This window comes from Schistocerca nitens, chromosome 10, assembly GCF_023898315.1.
Source record: "Schistocerca nitens isolate TAMUIC-IGC-003100 chromosome 10, iqSchNite1.1, whole genome shotgun sequence".
NCBI lineage: Eukaryota > Metazoa > Arthropoda > Insecta > Orthoptera > Acrididae > Schistocerca > Schistocerca nitens.
In genome coordinates this window covers 176,385,772-176,399,241 of record NC_064623.1, presented here as the reverse complement: position 1 = coordinate 176,399,241, position 13,470 = coordinate 176,385,772, and the positions used below count along the sequence as shown (strand labels likewise).

General features: G+C 44.3%; 1 protein-coding gene across 1 annotated transcript in view; it reads left to right on the top strand.

Annotated features, from left to right (window-relative positions):
* Positions 1-13,470, top strand: part of LOC126210659 (probable 4-coumarate--CoA ligase 1) — a 505,973-nt gene that overhangs the window by 379,335 nt on the left and 113,168 nt on the right. The window contains exon 5 of the mRNA XM_049939990.1: positions 11,071-11,245. Within this exon, the coding sequence (XP_049795947.1) occupies positions 11,071-11,245 (175 nt within the window). The remainder of the gene's footprint in view (positions 1-11,070; positions 11,246-13,470) is intronic.

The following is a 13,470-nucleotide window of genomic DNA, read 5'->3' as shown; positions in this document are numbered from 1 at the left end:
CTCCACAGCTGAGTGTGCACTAAATTGCAACTTTCTGACAAATTAAAACTGTGTGACGGACTGGAACTCCAACCTGGGGCTCACTGATTGATATGATGCCTGTGGATGGCAAAGTTTCCAGGCTCAAGTTCCAGTCTGGCACCCAGTTTGAATTTGATAGGAAGTTTTGGATCAGGACACACTCTGGTGTGGAATGAAAATTCATTCTGTAACATTTGCCTAGGCTGCAGTCAGCCATTTCTCTGCAGTATCATGTCTTCCAGAAGTGCTAGTCCCATGAGATAGTTTGAAAGGTAGGTGAGAGGTGCTGGCAGAAGCATAGGAGTGTGTGTGAGTTGTAAGCCATATTCAGATACTTCAGTCAGTGAGAACTTGTTCATGAAACACTAAGGTCCAAGGTTTAAGTCCCAGTCCAACACACAGTTTTAATCTGCTGCAAAGTTTAAAAAATTAAATGGCTAATTTCTATCTAAATACCAGAGAAAATTTGCCTGATGACTCTTTGAAGATATACCCAATAGAGATAACCTGGTTCCAGTTTCGCCAGTTTGAGGTGTATCCTCAGGCAGTCATTTTGGTTTTTAAGCCACACACATTGCAGAATCCTGTGGTGTCACATATTGATACCTACCCACAAGCATCAAAGCAGCAGAATTGCAAGTTTCCATCTGACAGCAATAGCAATCCTGTGGGATCTGCGGACCCAATGGTGTGCACCAGCTGTACCATGCATCCAATGGCTCCGGACTCTGAGCACCCTCTGCTGCGACGATAAAGAATGGCCAAAGGCAGCCTGATGGTCCACTCACACTTGGAGACTCTTCCTTGTAACATTGTAATAGCTGGATTCTGTTCCTTTCCACATTATTTGTGATGAGTCTTCATACACTCAGAGAAATACAAGTTAAGTAAATGTTCTATTTATTGTGTTAACCTGTTTGCTAATCATTTCTGATCCTGTCCAGCTGTCCTAAAACAACAGTTGCTGCACCACTCTGTAGCCCATCTCTCCTTATCATTGTGTATAGTTCATACACAACAAATCCAATAGCAGTGTCCATGAAGGATACAGTAGCTGATGTACAGTGACCAGTTTTCATCCAAAGCACTGGGCGATTCATTAACTTTTCAGAAGGGGAGTCCAACAAGTGTTTACCCGCTTTCAGCTGTTTGGCAATTACAGAATTCAGTCGTATGCCCTGCAATCTTTCTGAAACAATTTTACAGAAACTATGTGGTAAAACAAAGTCATTTTTGTGGTATTTATAGCTTCACATGTGATCTTCATGATGATGTACCCATCATTTTGTTAACGGTCATAGTTATTGTGATATTTACTATTTATGTGAAGGTGAGACACTGTGTGAAATTCAAAAAAGTTTCCTACGAAAAATAGGGGTCACTATGATTTTGCGTATGAAGCATATTACATAATATGTTGCTGCATACTGAATGTAGGTAACATATAGAATCTTTCTTTAGACTTGAGTGGATGTGTCTATCTGTCACCAATCTCAATAAAATTGATGTCATGTAGGACACACATTTATGGTCACACTGTGCCAGCGATAAAGCCAGAGTGAAATATCTAGAACATTCCTCAGAATGCTAGTTCTGCAAGATTTGCAGAAGAGCTTCCGTGAAGTATGGAAGATAGGGGATGAGGTACTGGCAGAATTGAAGCTGTGAGGATGGGTCATGAGATGTGCTTAGGTAGCTCAGTTGATAGAGCACTTGCCCACGAAAGAAAAGGTCCTGAGTTTGAGTCTCAGTCCAGCACACAGTTTTAAACTGCCAAGAAGTTTCATATCAGTGTATACTCCACTGTAGAGTGAAAATTTCATTCTGGAAACATCCCCCCAGGCTGTGGCCAAGCCGTGTCTCTGCAATATCCTTTCTTCCAGGAGTGCTAGTTCTGCAAGGTTCAGTGACTTCTGTGAAGTCTTGGAAGGTACGAGATGAGGTACTGGCAGAATTGAAGATGTGCGGATGGACTGTGAGTCACACTTTGGTAGCTCAGTCAGTAGAGCTCTTGCCTACGAAAGGCAAAGGTCCCGAGTTCGAGTCTTGGTCTGGGACACAGTTTTAATCTGCCAGGAAGTTTCAAAGAGGAGAGTATTTTACTGTAGGATTGCTATGCAGAACTTCATTATCATTGTCATCCCATTAATTACAGACTTGTTCAGTGAAAGTATTTAATTTTTAAGGGCCATCAATACTGGTGAAATGAGAATGCTATGGGTTTTGGAACAGCATAAGTGAAGACATTACGCATTTTTTTTGCACCAAGGATGGGCTCTTTCATAAGATACTGCCCTTACCTTTTGTCAGTTCCTCAGTTAACATACTTAATAAACCTCTGTTTTAGAATTCTCTCACAATTTTGTCTGCACAACATCTTAGTGAGGTAAGACTGTGTAAACTCCACTGTATTTTGGCATAAGAAGCGAATGTGAACATGGCAATGAGTGAAATGTGTATGTTTTACTCAGAATTCACCACTTGCAACACTTCTCTGAAAGTTACAAATGGTGAACAAGTCAAGCAAAAATAAATTGCTGCATTTTTAGTGGAATTATTCTTGGATAATAACCAAAGCAGAGGTGATAGATCTTTTTGAATGGTCACCGTACAATTGTGGGTGTGGAGAGGCCATGCATAATATTTACAAACAATGTGAGTGTAGGCTTCAGTTTAGAATGGCACTTCCCCTCCTGTGCTCGGCATTTCCCCTACAGCACCTGCCCACATCCCCCACCACTGCCACTCTGCCCACTGTCTGCACATCTACTGGCCACGGTATTCTGCATGGCCTCTGTCTGATTGCCTTTTGGCAGTGCAATGAAGCCCACATGTACTCAAGACACTGTTTAACCTGAGAATCATCTGTCAGCTACCCACTCCCTTGTATAAGGGTAGCAGGCACACACTGGTAGCACAAAGTGTGCTAAAAGCAGCATCTTAGAATCCACAATGGCAACTTGTCAAGTGGGAGGAGAGTAGAAGAAATCTCTTACCAACATGAGTATTGTGATGGGAGTATCATGTGTTCCATTTGAAGCAGTTTGAGAACCTGAGGGAACATAGATTTGTTCATTCAGATTCTATACAGTATTTGCAGCAGATGGATTAGCTGATTTTAACATGCTACACTATAAACCTCTTAAACAAAGCGCTACATCCAGTGTTTGGAAGAAAGCTCTGGTCACATCAACAAACGAGAAGGGTAAGAAAAGTAATCCACAAAACTACTGTCCAATATCAGTGATGTCCAACTGTTGTCAGATTCTTAGAACATATTGCTCGCTCAAAGAGAATGATCTCCGTGCTGGCAAGCACAGATTCTGAAAACATTGGTCTACATCTACAGGGTGCGGTGCTTAAATCTGGACAAATTGAACTTTTTTAAAAGCAAATTTATTAAAACAGAATATGAATGATAATGAAAATCCTTTTACATACAAGTAGTGGTATCTTTCAAGACTAACATTACTCAATGTAACCCCCTTCAGCTGCAATGACCGCCTCCAATCTTGTCCTGAAGTGACTACATGCACTCTTTAAAACAGTGCTGCCCATATTTGTGAATGCTACTTTGATAGCGGTGCATAGAGATAATACATTACGGCACCCCATCTTATTGGTAACTCATTCAACTGCACTCTAAACATAGTAGTTGAGGGAGTTCAAATCTGGACTATTAGCGGGCATAACTCCTTTCATCAAAACATTTCATCGTTATCTGAGAGCCAGTTTTGGACTAAATGGCTCATATCACATTCTCCTCTGCCATCTGATGCATTGTACACTCATTGACATTCAATACTGATGTCAGTTTCCTCAGCTGTTCCTAATTCCCCAAGGTCCTGTGCCTTTTTGATGACTGTTGCAGTTTGTGACGTACTTTTCCTCAAATGAGATTTCTCGCCAGGTTAGCAGAACATTCTGCGGGATTCTCTGAAGCATTATACTTGGCCACAATATCATAAACAGTTGGTCTCTGGTACCTAAAGAATCGAACTATTTCAGTGGCGAACGCCACTCACAAAGACTTTTGATAATCGCTGCTCTTCGGTTGTCCTCCACGCTTGTCCATAACATCTAGGCCATTTTGAGGTTCTGACTGTTTACTCGATACCTACGGCTTTCAAGAATGCCAATTGTGACCTCCGTCGGAACTACAATATGGCGGGAAATTCAAATTGAAATTTGTCCAGATTAAGTGCTACACCCTGTACATCTACACCTGCATGAACAGGATGCAACTTCCTCGTAAGTGTTTGGCAGAAAGTTCACAAAATCACTTTCAGACTATTTTTTCTATCATTACACACTTGAATAGCATGTGGGAATAATGAAAACCTAACTCTTTCTGTATGGACTCTGATTTCCCTTATTTTATTGTGATGGTCATTTCTCCCTATATAAGTGGAGATTAACAAAATATTTCAACATTCAGAGGAGAAATCTGATGACTGAAATTTAACATAAGACCTATCCACAGTGAAAAACGACTGTGTTTTAATGGTTCAACTTGCTTATGGTATCTGTGACACTCTTCCATCTTTTTTCTGATAATACAAAATGAGCTGATCTTTTCTGAACTTTTTTTCTATCCCCTGTCAGTTCTATCTGCCAAAGATCCCATATTGCATAGCAATACTCCAGAACAAGATGGACAAACAAAGCATAGGTAATCTATTTCAGTAGATTTGTTGCATCTTCTATGTGTTCTGCCACTAAAAAGCACTTGTGCAAAACCGAGCTCAAAATTTTCTCAAGTGATACCGTGAACAAATCATGAATCCAGGTAATCTGGTGAATACAATATTTCTTGACTACTGAATAGCATGACTGGATTTAAGGGATTGCATGTTATTTTAGATGGAGAGTCATCAGCATATGTAATGATAATAATAATAATAATAATAATAATGATAATAATAATAATGATAATAATAATATTTATTCTTTCATTGACAATTTTGTGTACAACAGTATGGCCAAGCCACATAGAAAGGGATATACGGAATGTACTGAATGCACATAAATGTGCACATGCAACCCCCCACGCACACAAAAACTACTCCACTTACACCACATTGCACATGTAAATTCACTTGCACAATTATTGTTACTCATTGCCGAGATTGTTTCAACACCTTTCCGGTGGCCGACTGCTCGAAACATTCAAAATTGAGGCTGAGGAGGACCTACGGGTATGTCTCTTAAAAGTGTATTGGTACTTGTGCTGTTCTCATTCTGTGTTAATGATATGCCAGACAATAATATTAATAGTAACCTCAGGCTTTCTGCAGATAATGCAGTTATCTACAGAGAAGAACTGACTGAAAAAATTGCAAAAATATCCTATCAGAACTTGATAAGATTTTAAAGTGATGCAGAAACTGACAACTTGCTTTAAATTTTCAAAAATGTACAATTTTGTACTTCATAAAGACCAAACACGTAGTGTGTCATGACTAAAATGTCGGTCGGCATCACGGCAGAGTGCGGATCGAGAGGCTGGGCCCGACCAGATGGAGGTGGTGAGCTCGGAGAGACAGAGCTGCTGGACACGGCCAATGTAGGTTGGCCTGCTAGTGGTTGGGCAGCATCTTAAATACATGACTAGTGGAAATATATCTGCAGGGTGCCGAGTGGGAATACGAGTCACAGACGCAATATAGTGCCCACGATTGCACTGCCACTGTCGTCAATGCGTGGGCTGCCAGTGGCGAGGTCGGCACCTCTAGTAGCACCGGCTAGAGACTGGCCTGCCGACGGGGGTGCTTATGTCGTCAGCTGCCTTGTTGCCATATGTGTGGCTCACGTGTTAGCCAGCATATGAGCTGCCTGCCAAGTGTACCGTCTCTGGCGGGAGGTGCCTGTGGCACTGGAGCACGAGCACCCGCCGGTCACAGGTGGTGTGCCACTGGCTATAGTGACAGGTGAGTGGCCAGGTACAGTAACCCTTCCCCTCGAGCAAAAACTGGTGGAACCATCTGGATATCCTTCATCCCTTCACCTCTGTGGGAGAGACAGTGGCGCCAACCCGGAGACAGAGGTTGCAGTGTAGATGGGTGCCTGTGGAAGAAAGTTGTCGTGGAGCGTGTCCGAAAAGGAAAGAAGAATGTGGGATAGTCGATGTGACGAGGTGCAGCCTGGCACACAGCAGCCGGTGGCTCGAAGCGGTCGACAGACGAGTGACTGTAGAGCCGGGGAAGACCGGCCGGTGGCGACGGTGCGTGACGGTGGCAGTGCACCGGCCCGGTGCAGTGCTGGGTGCGAACCACCGGCCGACGGGTTGCGTCCGGTAGGGTGTCCCGTCCAGAAGCCCAGGTGTTGCACGAGATGTGGATCTCACACCAAAGAGGGAGCAGCTACATCTGCCGGAAGAAGATGGACGAATCCATGAGAGATATCACCGGTGCGACAGTGCCGAGAGGCTGTCAGTGTGTCGACAGCCGGCGGGAGGCGGGTCTCGACTGAGGTCGGCAGACAGAGGCACGGTGGCTGAGAGTCCCGTGAGGCAGTGGCCACAGGAAAGAAAGTGCAAAGAGGCTGAAAGAAAAAAGGAAGGCATCGTCCCCAGAGGGTGGAGACGGGGTCCTCCAGTGGTGAGAGTGCCGTGGGCACTGAGGATGTGACGACGCGGAAGAACGGTCGGAAATTCTGGGAAGATGTGCGTAACGTCCCAGAATGCACAGTGTGCGTAAAAGCTCGTGAACAGAAAGGACCACGAGTGAGTCCTCGTACGATGCCGTGTGCCGAGGCTCGAGTATCGAACGATATGAAGCCCCGAAGGAACGAGAAAAGATATCACAGTAAATGATGCACGCATAGGAGCTCCAGAAGATGTCAAGAAGTTAGACAGTAGACGGTACACACGGGAGAATAATGTGATTTACACTGCACGGATGCAAAGAAAGAAGCAGCGGAGAGGGTGAAGCGAGGAAACAACCGTGTCGTCATACGGCACCCAGAAGATAGGAGGCGTGAAGTGCAGCACCGCCCTCACGAGGAAGGCCAGCTGTGGCTGCATCTTCCTGGTGGGCACAATGCAGTAGGAGCTGAGCCGAGCCGAGCCAGGGGCAGACCACTTTTGGTGGGACCACTTTGGCAGAAGAGCCGACCACTGTGTGCTGAAGCTGTCAGAGCCAGAGCACCAGAGGAAACGATGAAAAACAGAACCCATAAGTGAAGAGGGTACAGAGTGCTGCAGCTAGCTCAGGAGGAGGCCAGAGGAGGGTAGCAGCCAGACGGGACAAGGTGGCAACCGGATCTGGTCGCTGTGACACCAGATGACTTCACCATGAATGCTCACTTCAGCTTTTGTGTCCTGCAGTGGTAGGCATGTGTTACAAGGTAGTGCCAGTTAATAGTTTACAACATTACGAAAAGGAAAGTTGCTCTTACCATATAGTGGAGATGCTGTCACAGATAGGCACAACAAACAGACTCTCACAATTAACGCTTTTGGCTGTTAAGGCCTTTGTCAACAATAGACAACACACACACACATAAATGCAAATGCAACTCGCACACACAACTGCAGTCTCAGGCTATTGAAACCACACTGTGAGCAGCAACACCAGCACATGATGGGAGTGACAACTGGGTGGGGGTAAGGAGGAGGCTGTGGTGGTGAGGGGGGGATAGTATGGGGGGGGGTGGGGTTGGACAGAGAAGTGCTGCAGGTTAGACAGAGGGCAGGGGAGAGGGGGGGGGGGGGGGGAAGTAGCGGAAAAGGAGAGAAATAAAAAGATTGATGGAGGAATGACGGCTGTGTGGTGCTGGAATGGGAACAGGGAAGGGGCTGGATGGGTGTGGACAGTGACTAACGAAGGTTGAGGCCAGGAGGGGTACAGGAATGTACGATGTATTGCAGGAAGGCCAGTCACGGCTGCATCTGTCTGGTGAAGGCACAGTGCGGTAGGAGCAGAGTTGAGCTGAGCCACGGACCTGCAATATATCCGACATTGTCGTACCCCTCCTGGCCTCGAGTTTGTTAGTCACTGTCCACACCCATCCAGCCCTTTTCCTGTTCCCATTCCAGCACTACATAGCCATCATTCCACCATGACACCCAGTCTTTTTATTACTCTCCTTTTTCAATATTTCTCCCCCCTCCTCTCCCACTCCACCCCTCCCCTGCCCACCATCTAAACTGCAGCACTTCACTGTTCGCCACCCCACCATACTATCCCTCCCCCTCCCTGCTCCAGCCTCCATATTACCCCCACCCAGTCGCCACTCCCATCTGCTCGCAGTGTGGTTTCAGCTGCCTGAGACTGGAGTCTTGTGTGCGAGTTGCGTGCGTGTGCATGCGCGTGCCTGCATGCGTGCGTGCGTGCAGGCGCGTGCGTGCGTGCAGGCGCATGCGCGCCCAAGCGCGCCCGTGCGCGTGCATGCGTGTGTGTGCGCGTGTGTGTGTTGTCTGTTGTTGACAAAGGCCTTAACAGCCAAAAGCTTTAATTGTGAGATTCTTTTTGTTGTGCCTATCTGCGACTCAGCATCTCTGCTATATGGCGAGTAGCAACTTTCCTGTACGGCCCGGTAGCTGCGTGGTCAACATGACAGAATGTCAATCCTAAGGTCCCGGGTTCGATTCCCGGCTCGGTCGGAGATTTTCTCCGCTCAGGGACTGGGTGTTGTGCTGTCCTAATCATCATCATTTCATTCCCATTGACGCGCAGGTCGCCAAAGTGGCATCAACTCAAAAGACCTGCACAGGCAAGCGGTCTATCTGACGGGAGACCCTAGCCACATGACATTTCATTTCATTTTCAGCAACTTTCCTTTCCCTGATATTGCTACATTCTATCCTAGATTTTCCTTTGTTTAGTCAATAGTTTATTAGCACAACACGAAAAGAGCAAGGTTCAACATAATGTAGACTCTGATAAGCATCTCCTGATCTCAGGAATACTAAGAGTCAAAAATCATCATGACATAGGTTATAAATGTAACTGCCAGGCCCATGTTCACAATCTAAGTTCCACAGAAGAATATCAATTCACAGTCTAACAATGGAAAAGCCAGGATGAAATGTAGCAATATTATGGTAAGGATAGTTGCCACTCACCATTTAGTGGAGGTGCTGAGTTGCAGATAGTCACAACAAAATAAGCTTTCAGTGATTGGTCAACAAGGCCTTTTTCAAAATGGACGACACGTGTGCGCACACACAATATTATGGATAGGATAGCTACTACTCACCATCTTTCTCAAAAATAGATGGCACGTGAATGCATGTGCACACATGCACACGCACACGCGCACGCGCACACACACACACACACACACACACACACACACACACACACACACACACACACACCACCCAAATTAAGGGTGTGTGTGTGTGTGTGTGTGTGTGTGTGTGTGTGTGTGTGTGTGTGTGTGTGGGTGGGTGGGTGGGTGGGTGGGTGCATGCATTCATGTGCCATCTATTTTTGAGAAAGATGGTGAGTAGTAGCTATCCTATCCATAATATTGCTACAGTTCAAAGTCTAAGTTATAGAGTAATACCAGTTCTGGTACCCGAAGGCTGGGGAAGGACAGGAGTGGTGGAGGCAAACACTTTGAGTGTGATGGCTGGCAGCTCAGTGTGGTTGCTACCAGGTATCTTCCACAGTGGCTTCTGGAGCAACATTGTAGCATAGTGCAAAGCCAGAGACTGGGCTTGGGTGGACAGAACCAGTAAGCCTGCAGAGACAGAGGTGCCGGGTGAGGCCAGCACGAACTGCCTGCTCGGTCAGGCATTGTCTTAAATGTGCATCTGGCAGAACTATATCTCTTCACTGTTCAGTGAGCATATGACATGCAGATGCAACACAGTGCCCACAACTGCAGCACCTCCGTCTCCTACGAGCGCGTTGCTGGGGGTGAGGCTGGTGCCTGTGGTGAGTGTCTGCTTGAGGTCGGCTTATCGACAGACGTGCTTTTGTTGTCAGCTGAAATGTTGCCGAGCACTTGATGCTCACACTGGCCAGTGTTCGAATTTCCTGGGGCACGTACTATCTTCAGAGAAAGACCGTGGTACCGGAACGTGACGACATTCTGGTCACGAGTGTTGCAACGGTAGTTGTAGTGACAGGTGAATGACCAGGATATAATACTCATTACCAGTTCTTTTTACTGACACAATTACAAACATTGTCATGTCCTTGTTTAATTACTTGTAATTTAACAATTTCTTCATTTACTAAGGGTTTCAACATTTGCCTACATAACTCTGAACTTTTAGTACAATATTAATTTTACTGTAAATATAGTTTCCCACACAATTTTCATTTTTTGAGGACAGTTTTAAGATTTAAGTGACATAAATGGTGAACTGCCTTTGCATTATTGGTTGACATTGTTGGTGTGGTTGACATTGTTAGTGCAGTAAATTACTATATTCACATTTTAAATTAAGGAAAACTCTCTGAAAAAATAATCAAAACATAATTACCCATGTAAAACTAAAATAATGCAAAGAATGAAGAGATAAATTACAAATATGAAATTTGCCTACATATTGGGTTGGACATTAGTGTCATGCATCATGTTCTACTATATTACTTGATAATGATAATTACATTACAATTCTCTCCACAGCTCATACAAGAAAAAGTGTGTACCTCTGGTTTTATGCACAGAATTGTTCAATATCAGCACCAAAGTGATCAAACATAAATAAATGATCGTTCTTGTTGTAACTGTGTTGTGAAAGTACATGTCATCATTAACAAGAAACATGCGAAGGTTCTGCCTTCATCTACAACTAACCATTAAACAGACACAGTGAAATGTCAATAACAAAATTCACCAAGATATTCAATTCAATTTTTTGGTCTGTGTATAACATCCATGCTGAATTTGAAAAAGAGTGTACTCACAAATAATACATATTAGCGCTTATTGTTCAGTCAACCTCATATATGGTATATTGTAGGTATTACTTATTTATTACATTAGTTACTAATCAAATGAATAATTACTTTTGTGAGAGATCATAGCTTTCAAATGAAACTGAACCATAAATGGAGTAACTGCAGCATTTTGTCTTTGATTTTGCAGCCAACAATGATGTTTGTCGTTCCATCATTGCTGCTGTTCCTGGCATCACACCCGATGGTGAAACCGGAGCACCTGGCGAGCCTGAAGATGGTAATGAGTGGTGCGGCTCCGGCCAAGGAGAGCCTCATCCAGAAGTTCCTCGACAAGGCCGGCCACGACATCTTCGTCGGTCAAGGTTAGCAGTTCACAGTTTTACACCACATAGAATATTTCTCACTGCCTGAAATCGTTAATGAGGCTGTATGCTCACTCCATTGGATGTAAGAGGCGGGTTTAACATCCTCATAAATACACTACTGACCAGTAAAATTGCAAGACCAGGATGGTTAGCAAATAGCTAAATTTTACTTGCTCTGTGTACACTATATAGTGGAATGAATAGCTCATGAAATTTGTAGCTGATTTGGAAGTACACAGTGTGTGAAGTTCTGTGGATTGATCCTCCACCTCTGACAGCAACAACAGCTCTATCTTGGCTTAGCTCTGAGTCAAACTGTGCTCGAATGACAGGTACGTATATGTCATTCCATGGTGATTCAGTTCTGTGCCAGAGTTCATAAAGTGTAGTGGGTGGCAAGAGGTGGCATGCCAGTCTCTTGGCAACCCGTGACCAGATGTTTTCAGTGGGTGCAAGACCTGGAGAACATGTTGACCATTGGCAACAGTTGAACACCATCTGCATAGAGACAGGTCAGGACAATGAGTAACATGCTATCTTATGCTAGTTTGTTGAAAGATAATGTCACAGAGACCTTGAACCTAGGGCACAGCCATTGACCCAGCATGTTAGAAATGTAGCAGCCACTGTTCAAATTATCAGCTATGTGAGCAATAGGTGACTGTGTTACATACCTAGTGGTATTCTGTACCATCACACCTGGGGCTGGACCTGTATTAAAGTGACAAACGCAGTTTGGAAACATTTTTCTCCTCAGAGCCTCGACATATGGATATGTTGATTGTAATTGTGTTTGCAGAACTGAGGCATGTCTGAAAATATCATATGGAGCCACTCTTGTGTCCATTGTTGCTGTCTGACATACCACTGCCAACATGCCTCTCTTTGCTGTTGTGTCAAGGGTGGCACAATAATTGCCACAGTGCTAACAGGGCACTAGTTATATGGACCTGATGACAGCCCACATGGCAATGAGTAAGGCTCTCCTGAACCCAGTGACTCCATATTCACAAGACAGTCACAAGATCCCAACAAATGTGAACAGCAGTATTGCAGAATAATAAAAGCTGTCACAACAGGCTAAAATGTGCTGTTGTCAAGTTCTGCCATGTGCTGCTTGACATTTCTCCTTCTTACATAAGGCATAATATAGTCTTTTCATAAACACACAACATTAAAATGTGATTTCTGAGTGAGAAACCCACTGCACAATCTTTCCTTACATACAGACTATAGATGGTGTCTTCCTATATACTTCTCACAGTTGCACCAATATGCTAATCATTTACATATCCAGGCTTCTGGTACACTTCATGGAAGCTTAATATTTATTACATGATGCCATCATGGTGCTGCAGTTTTAATGACCAACACTGTAAATCGCAGACAAATAAATTCATGAATAAATGTATAAATGCCAAAACATTTTTCTCCAGAAATTTAAACATGTTCTCTCTCTCTCTCTCTCTCTCTCTCTCTCTCTTTTTTGAGAATGATGAACAATAACAGACATAGCAAAATCTTTATAAACCAACATCCCCCTTGCCCGTAGCCTTGTGACCATCATTCTTCTGATAAAAAAGCCTACAACCCCTTTCCTAATCCTTCTAGCCAACCACATCCTGACCCATGATTATTTCACTTCTGAAGTCCAAATTTGTTAACAACTCTGTGTCACTGTCATGGGTACTCACATGGCACCATCTTATGCCAGCTTATTTATGGGCCATCTGGATGAATTCTTCCTATCCAGTCAAAACCTGAAATGGCTTGTCTGGTTCAGACTCTCTGATGACATTTTCATGATCTGGACTCATGGCAGGGACAACCTTTGCTCCCTCCTCCGTAGCCTCAACACCTTTTCCCGAACCTGCTTCGTGTGGTCCTTCTCAACTCAATGAGCCACTTTCATAGTTGTTGGTCTCTACCTCTCAGATAGCTTGGCTCCATAGATATATTCATTCATTTCAAGTGCACCAACCACCAACAACACATCTAATTTGATATCTATCATCTGCCCCATGTTAAAAAGGTCTCTCCCATACAGCCTAGTCACCTGCGGGCATTGTATTTTCAGTGGACAGCAAGAGTTGTCAAAATATACCCATAACCTTAACTGAGCCTTTATTGAGTGACAATATCCTACCCAGCTCATCCCTAAGCATTCTGACACCAGTAAATCTGTCAATGAGCAACCAAACAGCACCCTTCTATTCATCCAA